Below are 21,769 nucleotides of genomic sequence, written 5' to 3' on the forward strand. Positions count from 1 at the left end.
ACTCAGATGAATATATTTTAAAGCTGTAACTTTCTCTTAAAATGCTGGTTATCATGCCAGGTTAATATTCTACAACAATGGTGTGATACCTCGTAGGGGTGTCCAGAGTGTACAGGGCAAAGGTCATTGCCTTACGAGCTATTGCCCACTTAATTCTCTAGCCACATACTGTAACAGACTTCTGCACCACATATGTGGGGATATTCATTCTGAGAACACAAATCTGTTCTACTGAGATACATGTCTAGTACTATATCATACTGTTTGGATTCCAGTGAAACCACCTCCCAAAGGTGGAATATCTGGCTAGAAAATACTCATCTCCACATTCCATCCTTTCTCTACTACCATGACTAGTAAACCTGAAAGTGGAATGTGGGGGGAGGCATGTGTTCAAAATCAGTAAACTAAGTCATTTTTAAAAAATTTCAGAGAGCCGGGCGATGGTGGCGCACGCCTTTAATCCCAGCACTTGGGAGGCAGAGGCAGGCGGATCTCTGTGAGTTCGAGACCAGCCTGGTCTACAGAGCTAGTTCCAGGACAGGCTCCAAAGCCACAGAGAAACCCTGTCTCGAAAAACCAAAAAAAAAAAAAAAAAAAAAAAAATTTCAGAGAAATATTTGTCCTGATTTATCTTTGATACTTTAGATTGGTGCTTAGTCACTGACCAATGTAAGATTACCTAAACTGGAATTGAGCAGTATTAAAAGCTGTACTAGCATACTTCTGAAATACAACTACTTGTGGCTAATGGCTAGCAGACTGGCCAGCCCAGCTGGAGAGTATTTCTATCAAGTCTGTTCAACAGTCCTATGACAATGTTATGTGTATCAAGGCCTGAAGCTGTCTTTGCCATCACGAAGAGCCAAGCAGGAAGATAAAGCTGATGAAAGAGCAAGGCAGAGCCCTATTCTGGTTAGCAAACCTAAAGTCTAGCATTCTGCTAAAGTTTCTGTTATGTGATATAAAAATATTCCTACTATTCAATGAGCAATTTTAGTGTGTCTTCAGTTTTTAACAAGAGGTAGCCTAAGAAAGGGTAGTTTTCAATGCTTTTAAATGCATTACTTCAGTCAACAGTTAAAGCCCATAAAATATATAACTTTAATACTTTTCTCCATTGTCTATTAAACACTGAATTTAGTAAGTGTTAAAACTCAATAAATTATTAGAATATCAAAGTATTAGTCATAATGCTAAATACAAAAATTTACTTTTAATTAGTAGCAAATGAGATCAAATACAGTTTTAAAAGCTGATGTGGGAGTCCCCTCTGTATGCTGTGAACATGTTTTATTACCATTGGTTAATGAATAAAGCTGTTTTGTCCTACAATAGGACATAATAAAGTAAGGCAGAAATTCCAAGCAGATAAAGGAGGAAAGAAGGTAAAATCAGAAAGACACCATGTAGCTGCCAAAGGAAACAGATGCACCCCAGAACCTTGCCAGTAAACCAAGAGCCACATGGTAATACACAGACTAATAGAGACGGGTTAATTTAAGATGTAAGAGCTAGCTAGAAATAAACTTACGCTACTGATAAAATAGTATTGTAATCTACAGTTTCTGTGTGATTATTTTGGATCTGGGCGGTCAGAATGAACAAGCAGTCTGTGCCTACAAAAAGTCTAAACTGAAACATCTAAACATCTAAGTGCCTACTCATGGAAAGCATTATTTTCTACTATCTTACATCGATATGTTTAAATATGTCAACTACAGACATATGACAATATGACTTTTAATTATCTATTATACAGTAATTCTACATGAATTCTAATGGAATTTTAAAAAAATCATTCTGATTTTCCAAATTCCTATACAAATAATAACTGTTGTTGTTTCTATGCTCTTTTTGTAAAAAATGTACACATTTTAAAGATTTCAAGGTAGATTCTGGAAATAACAATTTAAATCTAGATATAGAGCTAGTATATAAGATCAAAAGCCAAAGCTAATCAACACAAGAGAAGATACTTTCCTCCCTACATAGTCAAGGAACTAATAACCTTTCAGACCTGAGCCATGGTATAATTTAAAATATGAAAACTGTATCATTATCACTTTTATTTTAAGTTATATATTTATAAGGGCTCGGTTTCTAAAGCTGTATGTCTGCACTAGCCAATTACGTAAAAGAACTGAAATACTATCTAACTACATTTAAACTATATTTTATAGGCACACAGGCATGTCTACCTGTGGCCCTGCTGCACAATCAAGGGCATTTGTTAATGTAGCCCAAACATAAACTTAAGCTTACTTTTAAAATGAGCTTTTCCCTATAATTTGGGAAAGGTGCATTGCCTAATGTCAAATGGTTCTCAAGAGTCAATTCTGTAGATGTCATTTCTGCAACATCAAAAGGTTAGGCACACCTACCATTGAGCTAAAATAATCATCTAGTTCTAGAAGTAATATAATATACATATTGTGATAAATAATATTTGGTGGGAAACATCAGTCTAGAGTCTTTGAAACTTCAATGAAGAGTACACAATAAAAATAATTCAGTTTTAAGATAATAAAATAGCCAACAGTATCTTGTTAGATAACGACAGTAATGTAGCTATTTAACACTTTAATCACAGTATCTTAACAATATATGTGACATACAGTATGATGAATACCAGTGTAATAAATTAAAAATACAGAAATAATACTACATTTAATATGTTTTACCCTTTTCTATCTTTTTCTGCACCCCCCTTTTAAAGTAATCTTATAATTCCAATACAATTTATCACCAAAGAAGTCAAAGCTATGAAACCTAGGCAGCTGTTCTATTGCACTACTTCAGTGGGTAGCCAAACTTCCAGATAAAGAGCCTTACACAAGTCTCGAGTCTTAGTTATCTCCCTGTTAACACCATACTTCAGCTATACTTAGCTCATACCAGCTTACAATAACATGCCAACTAAACTACCTTTTTGATATGCTTTTGCCTTCCCTCTCTTTTTTAAAAATTCATTTCCTTCCCCAATTTTTTATTTTTATTTTGTAATGGACTGGTAACGTTTTCTGACCGTTTTTCCAGTCCTTACTACCTCCTCTTCTAACCTTGACAAAGATTCCACTCACATATTGTAGACCTTCCAGAGAAGAAATAAAGAACATTTTTACATGACTAAAACCTAAAATGTTCAATCTCTGATACATGTGAACATAAAAAGAACACACTGAAATTAATCAGCAATCACAAAAATATGCCTTATGGAAATATGAGTTCCATTACAAAGTGATGTTTTACACGTTTCCTCCCCTGTATCAACATTAATCTCTCATGGAATAAATACAACCTCAAGAGAAAATATATTTAGAGATGTATAGTTCCTTATAAAGAGTACACAGCTAAAAGTCAATAGCTGGGTGGTGGTGGTACAGGCCTTAAATCTCAGCACTCAGGAGGCAGAGGCAGGAGGGCAAGGCCAGCCTGGTCCACAAAACTAGTTCTAGAACAGTAAGAGCTGTTACACAGAGAAACTCTGCCTCAAAAATAAATAAATAAATGAATGAATAAATAAATAAATAAAATTGCACATNTATAATAATAATGTCAAACAGATACCACAATAAGAACTGTAAAATTGAGATTGCAAGAACTAGGTGCCAAAAAAAAAAAAAAAAGAACTAGGTGCCTGCTGTGTGATGTGATGGCACAGGGAGACATGAAGGAACAGGGCTGCAAAGACTGTGCCTCACCCTGTGAGTCATAATCCTGCTGCTTCAGGCTCTGTAAGGAATAAAAGAGTCCCAGGGAGGGGTGGAGGTGGAGAGCAGCTTCGTCTTGTCTTCAGATGTCTCATTATGTTTCCCTTTCCCTGCTGCTCAAACTGCTGCCCTATAAAACATTAGGCACTCCACTTAAATACTCTTCGGTCTGTTCCAGTTCTCATCTATACTGTGGGGAGGTGGAGGTGGGTGAGGGGTAGTGGCTCCCAGAGCCTCTTTGAGGATAATGTTAGACTTACAGAAAACCCAAATGGAACCATCTTCCTTCCATTGCTATATGGTTCATACCAGATGATCCCTGAAGACAGAGCCACTGAACTATTTTCTCCTTTGCTCACCTAAGACTTTTCAAAGATGTGATCACAAACCCAAATGGAATAAATAGACGTGGAATTTGTAATAATGATAATAATAATAAATGGCAACAATAAAAAGTTTATGAACATGCAAGAACCAAAAATTAATTTTTTATTAAACATGTAAACTGGGCATAGTGATGCACAGCTGTAATCCCAGCACTTGGAAGGTGGAGACAGGAAGATCAGAAGTCAAGAATAGCCTCTGCTACAAAGAGAATTCAAAGCTAACCTGGACTACAGAACACTGCCTCAACAAACACTCAAAATCAAACCAAAACATAAAGTGCTTCTATGCAAATATGGGGACAGCAGCTGAGATCAGGGTGCAGCCTGAGTTCTGAACTTACTCTGCAATGAGCATGTTGTCACACCATGGAACATCAGCTATAAAGCAGCTTGAAACATTCCTGCTATTTAAGTCTGCTGTTCACTATGAAGTACAGTGTTTTTATTACATATGCAAAGTTTTCTGCATTTTTAGAAACATAATAATTCATGGAAAAACAATTATTTTCTACTGTCATCAGTTACTGTTTGTCAAATTAGTGTGGTTTTGGTGAAGAACTGTTGCTTGAGTTGCTAACTTACACACAAACACAGACACACACACATGCACACACACGTACAAATTGTATCATGAAGCTGACTTGGGATGAGGGCAGAATTCTAATTTCTAAAACAGCTCTTATCATAGTCTTTCTGTTTTGTATTTCATATTTATGTGAAGTGGCGTTTTCAGCACTATTGTTTATAAAATCAAAGTATCGGTCAACTGCAAATTCTCTAGATCCTACAGTATTACAAATTGTTTTAATTCTTTATATAATGGCAACTTACACCAATATTTGGTATACTATTTTAAACTTTGAAAAGATTTCTTAAAATTATGACTCATGCTTGCTCACTGTCTGAAATTAATTCAGGGTATATTTTGGAGGATAAAATGTTTGGAAAAAGCTTGATAATCAGTGTCAAAAAAGTGTGTTCACCTCAAGCTGATGGCTTACAATTCTACTTAGAACAAGTAAACCAAGATTTCTTGGACCTCATCTTCAAGAATTTTCTTTTAGGTCTGGTTGGGGCACAAAATACTACATTTCTGAAAAAGTTCTCTGATGATTTAATACTCATAATCAGGTTATCACATTTTGGGAACTACTGGCTTTAAGTAATATATTCCCGGCCCAATCACTTTTATCACCATCTGTTTTTTTAAGATTTCTTTCATTATTTATTCATGTGTCAAAGCACACAGAACTAGAGTTACAGACAGTTGTGAGGCACCATGCTGGTGCTGGGAATCTAACCAGATCTTCTACAAAAGCAGTGTTAACTGCTAAGCTGTCTCTCCAAGACCATTTTTATTCTCTAATGATAGATGCATTTTATAATGATTCTCTATTTTTTCTTTAATATATTAGTTCCAGTTTGCTTTGTAATTTGAATGTAGGAAAAATCAAGACTAAAACGGGGGCATTTTCATGGCTGGGGAGATAGCTCTGGGCAAATTGCTTGCTGTGCAAATATAGGGATAGTAGTTCAGCTCTCCAGCAATCACATAAAAGATGGGCAGTTACAATCCCAGCTTGTAATCTCTGTGCTGGAGAGGGAGAGAAAGGGAATCTACATAGCAAGTTGATCAGCCACACAGTGAGAAACTTTAGTTGAGGATGAAATTTTGCCTCAATAATTAAGGAAGACCCCCAATGTCAACTTCTGATATCCTCATGTTCACCCATAAACATATATGACCACATACATGTAAATACAAATACATACATACACACACTCACACACACACATATATATATACATATACATATATGTGTATGTATGTATTCAGTAGAAAAAATGCACTTTGAATTGTCACCTTTTCTGGGGCCAGTGATTCACAGTACAGTATTCTGGCAGGGGCAGAGCTACAGCTCACTGGCAATTTGGCATCATCAGATAAAAAATCTAGACTCTGCAGTACAATGTGTTGTTGAGCTATGACATTGGGTAAGTTAGGTGGATTTCAATTTACAATATTTTCAATCTCTGGGCTACTAGGACATGTCATGTTGCAAGTTAAGGGGCATCTGCATTCAACTTTCTTGGGATAGGATATGTATGTATGTATGTATGCATGCATGTATGTATGTATAACCTACCCATTGTAGGCTTTATTTTTATCCCTAAATGAATTTAATTGAATATGTCAATTAAAAAAATCTTAGAAAAATAAATTTTTATTTATTAACCAAAAAAATTTTAAGTTTAAATTAGAATATTAGGACTAGTTATAAAACACAGACATAAGAAATAAGGAACAATCAATATTCTATATGTGAGCTAGTTTCTAATATTTTTAGTTTAATAAAACTAAATATTCAAATATAAACTACCATTATCCAAAATATTTGGTGCCCGATACTTCAGATTTAAGAGCATTTCAGATTTTCATGCTAGTTGGTGCTCACCCTGTACAATATTAATTTTATAGTATTTTTAGGAAGGATATCTACTCTCACCCCACTAACTTAATACACATAATCTCAAGTAGCAATATGCAGGTGTGGCTAATAGCACAGTGTGCCCATCCTTTCCATAGTTAGCTCAAAAGGGCTTATATGTTAAGGATGCAACAGAACAGAACACATCTACAGCAGATAACTTATAAACGTTTACAACTGTTTATTTGCCCACATGAGATAGCCAAGAAATCTGAAACCTCATTGTCAACTTGTTAGAAGTTTATTTATATAAAACCTTTAGTTATGTGATGTAACTCTGGTTTACAAAAGCACAGTATTCTTGTGGTTCAAATCAGAAATTTCTAAACAGCTCCCTGCAGAACCCTCAGCACAGAAGACCCTCAAATACCTTAGACAGAGGAATAAATGAACACCAAAGTGCCTGCCTACAACTACAAGTGCTTGAAAGGAAATGGTATGAAAAAAGAAATCAATGACAACAACAAACTTCACAAGTTTATCCTACCACAACAAATCAATAATGTTTACAATATAGCTACTCCTATACAATTATAATTTACAGAGGACTATTAGATTCATATTGGCTTACATCTAAAAAGAAAACATCAAAATCCCAATGGGTAAAGGCTGAAGACATAATTTAGAGGTTAAGAGCACTTATTGCTCTTGCAAAGAACCTGGGTTTGGTGCCCAGCAGCTACATGGTAGCTTACAACCATCTGTAACTCCAATTCCAGGACTGCACACATGTGGTGCATATAAATTCATGCAAGCACACATATATGCACACACCAGTTAAAAATACTAATAAGTGCAATTGAACTGCCAAAGTTCTCTTATTGAATATACTGAAGCAGACCGTGACATAGGAGACTGCTAAAAATTTTCGGGATTTACTCTCTTACACTTTGACTGCTGACCACAATAGAGATGAAGAATGAGGTAGTCTGAAAATTCTGAGAAGTATAAACCAGATTATATTCTTCACAGTCTCTAAAGACGTTAGCTTTAGGTTGTGCGAAGTACCCTCAATTTCCAGAGGCCAAGAACAACACTGCTGCAATGAAAGAGTAGAGTAGTTAGGATTATGAGGGAGATTGTTTTCTTCAATGAAAGTAGCCAGCATACCTACTTGCTCATAATTTTACTCCCTTGCTCAGTGAAAGGTTGCGGAGCTTTTGATAAAACTTACAGATGTTTAAAATGTAAAGCCATTTGAAACACATTAGGGACATTTACATTTCAAGGAAATTTAAAGTCTCTGGCAAACTTACTAAGATGATCTAGTTTACCAAATTATAATACAAAATGTGCTTATGAAGTCTAATAGGGAAAACTATAAGATTTGCAAATAATTTCTAAGATATGACATATATGCTAAATAACAGTAATTGTCAAAGGACATAAACATAACTGCATTAAAGAGTGTTCCTAAAGTCATTTCAAAGAGAGTAACAAAAGTAAAATAAAAAACTAGGCAAGGCAGTGGTGGCACATGCCTTTAATCCCAGCACTCAGGAGGCAGAGGTACGTGGATCTAGGCCAGAGCTCATCAATAGAGTGAGTTCCCGGACAGCCAAGGCTACAAAGAGAAACCCTGTAATCCCATCTCTGGAAAAAAACCCAAAACCCAAAAACTTCAAACACATTTCATGGGAGGTTCAAAGCAGTGACTCCTTAACTAAATCTCAGTAAATTGATCATAGCTGTAATTATACTATGCTTTTACTTATCATTGGAAACGATTCATTAATAACCGTAACATGTTACTTTTTAAAATAAAGAGATTTTTTTCCCCCAGCAATAAATTAAATCAATATCCAAAAAAGAACCCACATTATGGGAAGATTCAGGGAAAAAATTAAAAGCATTTTCCTAACTTTATTATTATGTCTGAAGGTGAATAAATTTGATTCCGACACAAGATGATAGTTATAATTATCTTTAACTGCATTTCAACTGTCGAATGTAAAATCCAAACTCAGACTGCATTCGTTCTCTTACATTGAGTTCTGTGTCATCCTTACATGGTTTCAGTACTTTCTCCAAGAAAATGCCTACTTTAAGCGATTTCTTTCTAATATTACATAACTAAGCCAATGAAAGCATTTCTTCTTTTTTTTTTTTTTTTTTTGTTTTTTGGTTTTTCGAGATAGGGTTTCTCTGTGTAGCTTTGAAACCTGTCCCGGACCAGCTCTTATAGACCAGGCTGGACTCGAACTCACAGAGATCTATCTGCCTCTGCCTCCCAACTGCTGGGATTAAAGGTGTGTGCCGCCACTGTCCAGCTCAATGAAAGCACTTTTAAAACAAAGAAAATATTCCCTTCAAAAATTAAAATGGAACAAAGCCTCTAAATATAAAGAATAAACATAAAAATACCTCCCAAGGTAATTGTGACATTAACTTAAAATGTCAGAAAACATTCAAGAAAACTGCGTGTGGTGGCTTAAACCTGTAATCAAAGTATTAATGAAGGTGAGGTAGACGGTGGCAAGTTCAAGGCCAGCCTAAGTTATATAGCAAATCTCTGCCTTAAAAACAAAATCAAACAGAAACCTTCTTTCTTTGTTTTAAACAGGATGACAAAACTATGAGAGACACTAGATGAAGTTCGTACAAATAAGACAAGGACTCCTTTACATAAAGGTATGGTTGAAAATTTACTTTCCTTGCATTATGTTTAATGTGAGTAATCACTAATATATAGTATAATGAAATAATTAAGATGTACTAAAATTATGGCTATCGTTTTTTAAGCAAAATAAGTAATCACTGGTTTAAAAATACATACTTAAATGTTAAATTTTTAAGTTTATAAAGCTTAATTCATTTTGTCTGAATACATAGGAAGTTTTATAGTCCAGCTGAGACATCAAATAGCAAATGTAGGTCCTTCTAAGAAATAGTTCAATATTTTAGAAATACAAAGAAACATGACAATGTCATTTTTAAAATATTATTTGCAATTCACATATTACTAAGTATGTGTTACCTCAACAATATCCGAGTTTGTTCTGCTTTCATGTGGTTCATTATACTCTGTGTACTTGAGAAGAACTTTGTCCATGTCAGTGCTGGCGTACTGGAAGAGCTTGTTAGAGCTGTTGAAAATGATGAGTGCTATTTCACAGTCACACAGCACACTGAGTTCATAGGCTTTCTTCATCAGTCCGAACTTCCTCTTTGTAAAAGTGACCTAGACGAAGAAAAAGAGGTTTATTTATTTTTTATTAAATGGTTACCTGTACTTGAAAACCAGTCTCCTTGATGATGAGTCTCTCTTCATACTGAGTCAGTGCTCCACATAATCCTCCCCTCCACAGTGCACAGCACTGCAGTCCTGTATTTACCGAGTGCCCAAGGGCTCTGAAAGGGAGGCATTACTCTCTCATCCTTGGCTATGACTGCTACAGAAGGCTAGGTCACATTTCAACTTAAATTGTACCATCAGAAACCAACCTCTTCTACATTTCAGTTCCTAAATGATTAAGTAACATCACTAAACTAACTTATGCTTCTCTTCCCTGCCAAGCCTTTTTACTGTCTCCACTAAAATTCAGTCTAAAACCAGCAAAATTATCTGATGCCATCAATTTTTTACTATTTCTCTAAAACCTGCTAAGTGACGTAGTTCTGAGATCAAAACTGGTTTTTTTTATGGCTTTAAAACCAATATATACCTTATTCTAAAAGTTCCTAAAGAGAAGTCCTTTATTTCTATTTTCTCTTCTTCCCTTCAAAAGTCTCAGTTATGAAGAACTGTCACGCTCTTAACATGAAATCATGACATACAATAGCCGTCCTGGTGGTAAGCATGAAGTGACACACAATCCTGTCACTTTCCTACAGCAGTACCACCTGACTGCTTTTCCCAGTCCTGCTCCTAACCACCCAGTGTCACATCCTCGGTGCTACCACCACCAATAATCATTATCACCTAAAATCCTCAATGTCACAGAGTTCACTCTGATGGCTTCTTGTTCAACTCTTATTTTTGCACCCTCTTTGCAGACATTCTTTTACCTTATCAAGTCCTCAGATTCATTTATCTTACCAATTTGCTAATGCAGGTCAAATAATATTCGTCCAAAATGCTCAGAACCAAAATGTGTTTCAGATTTGTGGGTTTTGCGTATTTATGGAATGTTTGCATGTTCATGGTGAATAATCCTAAAGACAGGACCTTGGACTAGACATACAATGAACTTACCTTACATACATACATACATACATACATACATACATACATACATACACATATATATATATCATGCACACAAGCACACAAACTGAACACAATTTCACACATTATTTTTATTGAGCTACATATTTTTCTTCATTTCCCTCATTTCCTAACCCCCCCCACACTTTCTACCCTGTCCTATGATCCCCATGCTCACATTTTATTCAGGAGATTTTGTCTTTTACTACTTCCCATGTAGATTAGATCCAGGTATGTCTCTCTCAGGGTTCTCTTTTAGAAGACTTTTTCAACATCTGACGAAAATGATCATGTGGGGTGTTTGTTGTTGTTGTTGTTGTTATTTTTTAAGCTTTTTTTACATGGTGGATTACACTGACAGATTTTTGTATGTTGAATCATCCCTGAATCTCTGGGATAAAGCCAACTTGACCATGGTGGATGATTTTTCTGATGTGTTCTTGCATTTGGTTTGCCAGTATTTGAGTATTTTTGCATCAATGTTCATGAGTGAGATTGGTCTGTAATTGTCTTTCTTAGTAATGTCTTTGTGTGGTTTGGGTATTGAGGTAATTGTAGCCTCATAAAAAGAGTTTGGTAATGTTCCTTCTGTTTTTATTGTATGGAACAGTTTGAGGAGTATTGAACCTTCTTCGGAAATCTTGTAGAAATCTGCACTGAAACCATCTGGTCCTGAGCTTTTTGTGTTTGTTTGTTTGGGAGACTTTTGATGACTTTTTCTATTTCTTTAGCGGTTACAGGTCTATTTAATTTGTTTACATGATCTTGATTTAATTTTGGTCAGTGATATTTATCCAGAAAATTGCCCATTTCCTTTAAGTTTTCCTGTTTTGTGGAGTACAGGTTTTTGAAGTATGACCTGATGATTCTCTTGATTTCCTCCGTCTCTGTTGTTATGTCTCCAAACATTATTTTTAGTGTACCTATCTTTTAACTACAACCCATTACGTAAGTTAAGGTGTGAGATTTTCCACTGTGGCATTGTGTCAGAACCCAAAATATTTCAGACTTTGAAGACATTGGGGATGTTGGATTTTTCAGATTAGAGATGCATAACTGTATCTCTTTTTACATACTTTCTTTACTCTTTAGGTTTGATGGTCTATTATCATCGGACTCCTTCAAATGTACATAAATCCTTTCCTCTTCTCTCATTAACATACTTTCATGACACAGACCCAAGCAAACATACACCAAACTATCAATAATCAACAAATACACATGAACACACCTAGTATCTCTGAACTAAGACAAATCTCACTGTCACATGCAATAATGCATAACTCTCCTAAATCCATGTTTGTTGTATTATCATCTTGTCTCCTACAACTTCAATCTCCTAAAAAACTACTTCACATTGGACCAAAAGAAGGGGAAAAAAAAAACAACTACCCCATCATTCTATCCCCAAATCTACCAGCTTTTAGTTGCTTCGCCCACACTTTTCTTAAATTTTCCTTCTCTGCTGTTACTAATGCCTAACCTTACTCATTCTTGTAGACGTACCTCTTCTTTTTTTATCCCTGCTCTGTTAGAAAAATATTACTATCATGTAAATATGCTCTGGCATCTCTTCCAACTCTACCTATCACTCCAGTCCAAGCCCCCTCTCTCTACTTTAAAATAAAAGCACCTGAAAGAAATGTCAAGTGACTTAGAATTTGTGCGATTAAAGTCAACGATCACTGGTTATCTTACTTTCCACCTCAGCAACGTTTGACAAAACTGACCATGCTCTTTAAACATTCTGTACCAGCTGTTTATGAACTAACTCATTGCTTCCTCTCAGCCTTTACTTACATTCTCTTCCTCTGCTCACTTACTCCCAGATACCAGACTTCATGTGTTTAGGTGCCCATAGTCTTAGCTAGGGCTCCTTTCCCTTTAATCTTCAAATACTTTGACTAGTGGTTGTATCATGATTTTAAATGCAAAAAACTCTTTCCAGTCTTATCTGTTTGAATAAATGATTATCATCTATTCAAATAACAAAAGCAAAGCCATCAATCTCTTTTACTATTTTTCTAATTAAAATCTGCCAACTGAGGTAGTTCTGAGGCCAAAACATTTTTTCATGGTTTTAAAAGAATCTATCCCTTTTAAGATTTAGACTGACTCCTATTTAATCATCTACACTACCGCAAATTGCAGGGTCTACCTCTAAAATAGACCTTGTATCTTCCCTTGTCTATGTCACTATCACTCAAATTTCATTATCTCTCAGCTACAGAACTCATATAATCATCTTAGTTGATTTCGCAACTCGTCCTGAACACTCCATACTGCCAAGTAACAAACAAAGGGAAATGTTCAACCTGTTTAAGTGAGAGCTGGTGTTACTCACTGCAGTGAAAATAATGTCAACCTCACTCAGCACACAATAGAATTCATCTATTCTTCAGCTCTTTGCCCATCCATCTCCCTTATGCCCATTAAGTGACTGGCACAGGTATGCCTATACATGTGTGTACATATACGTTCCTTAGACAACAGCTATTTTTCACTTTAGGAACTTCATTATGTTCCCTGCCTGAGGAATACATATTAAAACACATCTCCACAATAGCTGCTTCCTTTACCTAAAAAAAAAATGACATTTAACTTTTAAAAATATTCCTTATTATTGCCCAGTTTCCCTCTTATATTTCTGCATGAGATCATAAACATATAGACATATTTGTATAAACATATAAGAAATTTTTCTGTCTCACAAAACTATCATTAAGGTGGAGGGTAATAGCTCTATGGTATTCTCAAATAACTTCGTATTTCATACTGCCATAATTATGCCTTTTAATCTTGTTAATAACAGGCATGAATAACAATCTTTTTAGTGTGTATTTAATACACTAATTTGTAATAACTTGGCAATCTCTTTTTATCTGTTTTGAGATTTCCTTTATAAAGCTACTCATCTCTTATATAATCTATCCTTTACTTATCTAAAATATTCTTACAGATACTTACTGCTTTATAAATGTCTTTAAAATTTTTTCATTCATTTATTAACTTACTATACTATTGTCACTGAAAAGATTTTTGTTGTTATTGCTGTTTTTGCATTTCAATAGAACTAACATTATTATTTATTTTTCAAACAAAAAGAATGGCCAATAAGAAAATGCAGATACAGACTGAGGGGTGGGCGTGGCCTGAAGCTTACAAAGGAGTTGCTGGTCGTAAGAGAAACAGCACATTAGAAGACACAAATAGTGATGTTTTGTCTGAAGAATCTGGAGAAGCAAAGTTGACGTTAATTTTTTTTAGCTTTTGAAAAGATGTTCTGCTAAGTTATCAGCAGAAGAGAGACACGAAGGTGGCTTCTGGAGAACAAGGGGGCTATGCAGCTTGAGAGCTGGCGTCAACTCAGTCTTCTCATTTCCCCATCTTCTATCATTTTCCTCTTCTTTTCGCCTGTCTTTTTTTTTTTAATTTCACTAAAACTGAAGCCCTTTGATGCTTTCAGTAAGCAGCCTTCTTCAGAACAAATTCATATTCTTCAGGATAGCAGGGCCTGCACAGCAGAGTCTGCACTGTTAGACAGTGTTCACATATAATGAAGATGATTCATGAACTGGGGCATGTATTTGTCAAGAAATTCCTTATCTGCACGAACTGAATTCCCTGTAAGTGCACAGAGCTCCCAGAGGAGTTTGCTGTAATAAAAAGACAGAAATTCATACTCTGCCTGCTGCAATACAATTGTACACTCTTTCACTGCCTTGACTTCCCACATGCTCTCCAGCATCTCCCTGCAGCTGTCCGATAACCAGGTTAGGACCTTCAGTCAAATGTTAAGATCAAAGTCAGTTATCAGACAGGCTATCTCAATCATCGGATACTTCTCAATGTCCGATCCTGTCATCTCCAGGTCCACCCAGCCATGTTTTCCCTTGATACCATGGCTGTACCACCTTCACTGACACCTTGAGCCTGTACTACCAGTGCCTGCCACCCACACCCTGAAACAGCCTGGGACCCAGGGATCAAGCTGTGAAGGCCCCAGTCCCATTGGCCCTGTGAACCTGCTGTTTGTTTTTAATCTGGGTTTCACTATATAGGTCTGTCTGGCCTAGAACTTATTTTGTAGACCAGACTGTCCTCCTGCTTCTACCTCCCAAGTGCTAGGAAGAAAGACAAGCACCGTCATGTCAAATTCAATTTTTAGTTTTTATTACAGACAATGAATATAGGTTTTCTGAATCCTGGCATTACATTACACCTTTATTAAATATACTATCTCAAAAATAATAAAAAGTAAAGTGTATGGTAATGAAATAGTTAAAATTAAACCACTTATGATTTGATGTACCTAGATGTATTAGCTGCAAAGGAATTTTGAACTCCACACATATTTTCAAAATCAGTATGATAGTGTTAAAGATGAGGCAAGGAATATGCCTTCAAATTATGCTCTAGGGAAGCTTAAAGAAAATCTTCCTTTAAATGCTCATAATCAATATAAAGAACAATATTTCTGCTGCCCTTTTCTATTGCTGTGGATGGTGTGTGTGTCATACCTGCACATGGGCTTATATGCCAGTGGGGGACAGGGATCAATGTCAGGTATCTGTATATTTCGATATTACTATTTTTTTTTTGAGACAGGGTTTCTCTGTGACTTTGGAGCCTGTCCTTGAACTAGCTCTTGTAGACCAGGCTGGCTTCGAACTCACAGAGATATGCCTGCCTCTGCCTCCCAAGTGCTGGGATTAAAGGCGCGTGCCACCACTGCCCAGATCAATACTACTTTTTTAAAGAATTTATATTTAATTGTATGCATGCACGCATGTCTGTATGGGGATATGAATGCAGTGCTTGGACTCCAGATGTGGGTGTCAGATCCCTTGGATCTGGAGTTACAGGTTATTGTGAATGGAGTGCCAATAACCAAACTCAGACCCTCTGCAAAAAGAAGTACACGCTCTTAACCACTGAGCCACATTTTCTCTTGCTATCCCCACTACCTTGTGTGAGTGTATGCCACATGTATGCCAGAGTGCCCACAGAGGCCAGAAGAGGGCATCAGATCCTCTGGAGTCAGTAGGGCATTTACCACCCAAATCTTACAACCTGAGTTCAATATCTGCAACCCACCAAAGACAGGTAGAAAAAGACAACTCTGTAAAATTGTGTCATGGCCTCCACAACAATACTGCAGCTCACGTGCTTCTCCACAAACAAACCATGCATTCACTCAAAGTAATAATAAATAATAAATTTAGGGGACCTAATATTTTGTTTTATTTTACTTTTTTACATACTAACCCCAGTTCCCCCTCCTTCCTCTCCCACTCCCCACACCTTCCCTTCACCCCACCTTTCCCCATCTGCTCCTCGGGGAGGGTAAGACTTCCCATGAGGAGTCAACAAATTCTGTCACATCACCACACTGAGGCAGGACCAAGGCCCTCCCTCTCACGTCTAGGCTGAGTAAGGTTTCTCTTCATAGGAAATGGGCTCCAAAATGCCAGATCATTCATTAGGGATTGCTCCTGGTCCCACTGCCAGTGGCCATACAAACTGCCCTAGCTCCCCATTGCCACCTGCTTTCAGGGGGGCTAGAACAGTTTTATGCAGGTTTCCTGGTTGTTTCTCTAGAGTCAGTGAGCTCCTACTAGTTCAGGTGAGCTTTTTCTATAGGTATCCACATCCTGGTCTTGAGCCCTTTGTTCATATCACTCATCCCTCACTTTGATAGGACTCGGGCGATCTGTCTAGTGCTTAGTTCCACAGCTAGCCACTCTACATCTGCATTTCACCATCTGCTTTCATCAGTAATTAGAGAAAGGTTATATAAGATCATGTTTATTTCCCCTTCCTAGGCAAATCCATGTATGTCCTCTTAGGGTCCTCTTTGTTACCTAGTTTCTCTGGGGTTGTAGACTGTAGGCTAAACATCCTTTGTTTTATGCATAATGTTCACTTATGAGTATCTACATACTATATTTCTCCTTCTGGGTCTGGGTTACCTCACTCAGGATGGTTTTTTTCCACTCCCTTCCATTTGTCTTCAAATTTTAAGATGTTATATATTTTTTAATCACTTTGCACTGGGTAAATGTATCACATTTTCTTTATCCATTCTTCAGTCGAGGGGCATCTAGGTTGTTTCCAGGTTCTGGCTATGACAAATAATGCTGCTATGAACATAGGAGAGCAAATGTCCCTAAAGTATGAGTGTGCCTCCTCTGGGTATATGGCTAAAAGTGGTATTGTTGAGTCTTGAAGCAGATTGACTCCCAATTTTCTGACAACTCACCACACTAATTTCCAAAGCAGTTGTTTGCACTCCCATCAGCAATGTAGGTGTTCTCCTTTCTCCATATCCTCTACAGCATAAGCTGTCATTAGTGACTTTGATCTTAGCCACTCTGACAGGTGTAAAATGGTATCTCAATGAAGTTTGATTTGCATTTCTCTGATGGCTAAGGATGTTGAGCAATTCCTTAAATGTCTTTCAGCCATTTGAGTTCCTTCTGTTGAGCATTCTGTTTAGATCAGTAACTCACTTTTTAACCGGATTATCTGATATTTTGGTGTTTAGTTCCTTGAGTTCTTTGTATATTTTGGAGATCAGCCCTCTTTCAGATATGGGGTTGGTGAAGATTATTTTTCCCATTCTGAGGGCTGCCTTTTTGTCTTGCTGACTGTGTCCTTTGCCTTACAGAAGTGTCTTAGTTACAGGAGGTCCCATTTATTATTCTGCTGCTTTCAATGTCTGTGCTATTATATTTAGGAAGTGGTTCCCTGTGTTTCTTTGTCAAAAATTAGGTGTTCACAGGTCAGGGTCTTCAATTCGATTTCACTGCTCCAACTGTCTATTTTTATGCCAATACCAAGCTGTTTCCATTACTGTAGCTCTAAAAAAGAATTTGAAGTCAGGGATAGTGAGGCCTCTAGAAGTTCATTTATTGTACAGGATTATTTTGGCTATGCTGGGTATTTTGTTTTTCCATATGAAGTTGATACTCTTCTTTTGAGTTCTGTGAAGAATTGTATTGAGATTTTGATGGGGACTGTATTGAATCTGTAGGTTGCTCTTGGTAAGACTGCCATTTTTACTATGTTAATTATACCTATCCAAGAGCATGTGAGATCTTTTAATTTTCTGGTGTCTTCTTCAATTTCTTTCTTCAAAGACTTAAAGTTCTTGTCATACAGGTCTTTCACTTGTTTGGTTAGAGTTATCCCAAGATATTTTATGTTGTTTGTGCCAATTGTAAAGGGTAATGTCTTTTTTAATTTCTTTTTCAGCTCACTTATCATCTGTATAAAGGAGGGCTAATAATTTCCTTGCGTGAATTTTGTATCCTGCCACATTACTAAGGGTGTTTACCAGCTGTAGGAGTTCCCTAGTATAATTTTGGGGGTCACATATGTATACTATCATATCATCCACAAACAGTGAAAAGTTTGACTTCTTCCTTCCAATATGTATCCCCTTCCTTTTGTTTTCTTATTGCTCTAGCTAGGACTTCAAGTATTATATTTAATAGATATAGAAAGAGTGGACAGCATTGTCTTTGTTTCTGATTTCAGTGGGATCGCTTTGAGTTTCTCTCCATTTTAGTTTGATGCTGGCTGCTGGTTGCTGTATACTGCCCTTATGATGTTTATGTTCCTTGTATCCCTGCTCTCTCCAAGACGTTTATCATGAAGGGGTGTTGGATTTTGTAGAAGACTTTTTCAGCAACTAATGAGATGATGATGTGTTTTATTTTTCTTTCAGTTTATGTAGTGGATTAAATTGATGGATTTTCGTATGTTGAACCAGCCCTGCATCTCTGGGATGAAGCCGACTTGACCATGGCAGATTTTTTTTTAATGTGTTCTTTGATTCCGTTTGCCAGCATTTTATTGAGCATTTTGCATCAATGTTCATGAGGGAGATTGGTCTGTAATTCTCTTTCTTAATTGTGTCTTTGTGTGGTTTGGGTATGTAACTATAGTATTATAAAAAGAGTTTGGTAATAAATCTTCAGTTTCTATTGTGTGGAACAATTTGAGAAGTATTGGTATTAGTTCTTTGAAATTTTGATAGAATTCTGCACTGAAACCATCTGGTCCTGGGCTTGTTTTGTTTGGGAGACTTTTGATGATTGTTTATATTTCCTTAAGGGTTATAAGTCTATTTAAATATTTATCTGGTCTTGATTTAATTTTGATAGGTGGTACTTTATCTAGGAAATTGTCCATTTACTTTAAATTTTCCAATTTAGTGGAATACAGTTTTTTTTTTTAAAGTATAACCTGATGATTCTCTGGATTTGTTCAGTGTCTGTTGTTATGTACACCTTCCATTTCTGATTTGGTTAATTTGGATATTCTTTCTCTGCCTTTTGGTTAGTATGGATAAAGGTTTGTTTATCTTGTTGATTTTTTTTTTCAAAGAACCAACTCTTTGTCTATTTGATTCATTGTATTGTTTTCTTTGTTTCTATTTTATTGATTTCAGTCCTCAATTTGATTATTTCCAGCTGTCTCTCCTCTTGGGTGAGTTTTTTTTTTTTATTCTAGTGCTTTTAGTTGTTCTGTTAATTTGCTAGTGTAGGAGTTCTCCAACTTCTTTATGTAGTTACTCAGTATTATGAACTTTCCTCTTAGCACTGCTTTCATCAGGGCCAATAAGGCTGGGTATACTGTACTGTCATTTTCATTGAATTTTAGGAAGTCTTTAATTTCTTTATTTCTTCTTTGACCCAATGGTGGTTCAGTTGAGCATTGTTCAATTTCTGTAAGTTTGCAGGTTTTCTGCAATTAGTGTTGTTGTTGAATTCTAACTTTAAGCCATGGAGATTTGATAAAATACAGGGGTTATTCTAATTTTTTTGTTTTGTTTTCAAGGTCAAATATCTAGAAATAAGTCAAAAAATGTCTAAGATCCATGTGCTCAAAAGCTTCAAACCCTATGCCTAATAAAAAAACAAAAGAAAAATAGGTATGTTCAAGGGTGATAAGACCTAATATTATGAAGTTTTCTGTGACTCTAAATGGATGCACACATTTAGTAGGGAATACCTAAATCCAGGAAGATTCTTGGTTGACTGCCTTTGTGTAAACACTGATTTGACAGTTTCATTTGGAAATTTAAAGTAAAGAACAGCTGGCCTGTTCTGCAGAAATACAATGGTAGCCAACTATGTTATCAGATAGCAAATTATAGTAATTGCAATAGTGTAGAATTGAGCAAGGATATACAAATAATCAAATGAAACAAAATACAGGGTCCATAAATAGACCCACAAATACACTGTTATTTGACTCAAACTCAGGCAGGAAAGAAATGCAATGAATTTTACTGGGTCACTGAATATCCAATTGGGAAAATAATAATCTGATTCCGACACTTCAACTCAAAACATAAATTCCAATAGATAATAGATCCAAAACATGGAAAGTAAAACAAAACACTTTGAGAAGAAACCTTAGAATAATTATCTCAGCCCTTATTTGGAGGTCCAAGCAGGGAGTGTGGCTCCTCATAAATGTTTGGGCAAAGAGCAGTCCGCCTCTACTGGGAACATGACCTTCTGCGCCAGGCACATATGAGTGGTAAGGTGGGAGGAGACACTTGTCTAGACAGCCAATTCAGCTGAATCAACTCTGGTGATTAAATGGAGTAACATGTAACATCCAGATTGCCTTTTATAGCTAAAAGAATTTCCTCACTGCCTTGTGGAAAATGAAAGTTCTTAAATACAACGTAAAGGCCATCATCAATAAGGGAAAGAAAAAAAGTAAACCTAGCTGCGGTGGTTCCCTACACTTATAGTCTTAGCTACTGAGAAGACTAAGGTGGGAGGGTCACTTGAACACTCAAATCTGGGACCATCTTGGGCAGTTTAGTAAGACTCCCCTTCAACCTAAAAAATTAAAAAAATTAACATGTGTGTAAGGGTATAATGGCTATTATTGATTGTCAACATGACTACACCTGGAATTAACCAAAACCCAAGCTATTGGGTATACATATGATAGATTTTTTTAATTGGATCAATATATGCAATTTTATCAGTTCTGTTTCTCTAGAGAACCCAGACTAATACAGGATGCATGCAATATTGACTTGGCTGAACATGACATGGCTGCTGGACTCTCGAACTCACAGCAGCTCAGATTATCTACACAAAACCTGCGTAAGATTAAGCCTGTCAACACCTTGTCATGGAAGCGAGAGGGGTTCCCTGCTTCTTGATAATTTATAAGTAGTTAGCACAGTTATTGGCTGATGAGGGAGTAAGAGATATTTTCTTATGTAATGAAGCCATTCTTCTCCTGTTTAAAAACAAACAAAACAAAACAAAAACCTCTAACCCATGCTCAAGTGAACAACCCTAATGAAACTCATTTGATAATTTGATAAAAACACAAAAAGGCAAACAACTTCATCAGATATCACTGAAACTTCAGATTAAACCTGGTTACTATTGCTTGTCTACTAGTATATTAGAGTGGATCAAATGGAAAGGGTAATTCCCAGTAATAGTACTAATAAAGATTTGAAGCAGCTAGCATTATGCTACTAGGTAAATATAAATTAAGCAGGAACACTTTAGTAAATTCTCGTCAAATACAGATAACCACAGAGGTTAAGTACTTAGGTAAGGGACCAGTGCAGAGGAGGGTACATCCCAAGAAAGGATAAATAGAATACAGTGTTAAGAACAGATAAAGGGGATACCAGAAGAGAAGGATTAAGTGGGACATGAAATGGAAAAGCAAGATAAAGGAAGAAATATGGGAAGGGACAACTAACACTAATGGCCCTTTGAAAAACCATATGGACTTACTACTGTAGAAGTTACAATATATACACAAGTGAAAGAAATGTAAATGGAGTCACCATATTATGGAAGAAACTAGTGTCACAACTAGTCATCTTATGCCACTAAGTAAAATCTCCAGTGCCAGGAATGGGCTACATCTTGCTGAATTGTTGGCCAAATGGATCTCCTGGACCTCTACTTCAAA

General features: G+C 36.3%; 1 protein-coding gene and 1 pseudogene across 5 annotated transcripts in view; both read right to left on the reverse strand.

Annotated features, from left to right (window-relative positions):
- Window positions 1–21,769, reverse strand: part of Mef2a (myocyte enhancer factor 2A) — a 120,950-nt gene that overhangs the window by 42,581 nt on the left and 56,600 nt on the right. For all 5 annotated transcript variants that reach the window (XM_050149108.1, XM_050149112.1, XM_050149110.1 and 2 more), the window contains exon 4: window positions 9,566–9,769. In XM_050149108.1, coding sequence (XP_050005065.1) covers window positions 9,566–9,769 — 204 coding nt within the window. The remainder of the gene's footprint in view (window positions 1–9,565; window positions 9,770–21,769) is intronic.
- LOC126505896 (oligoribonuclease, mitochondrial-like) lies at window positions 13,943–14,781 on the reverse strand (annotated as a pseudogene).

This window comes from Alexandromys fortis, unplaced genomic scaffold, assembly GCF_014885135.2.
Source record: "Alexandromys fortis isolate MF-2015 unplaced genomic scaffold, M_Fortis_MF-2015_v1.1 scaffold_67, whole genome shotgun sequence".
Taxonomy (NCBI): Eukaryota; Metazoa; Chordata; class Mammalia; order Rodentia; family Cricetidae; genus Alexandromys; species Alexandromys fortis.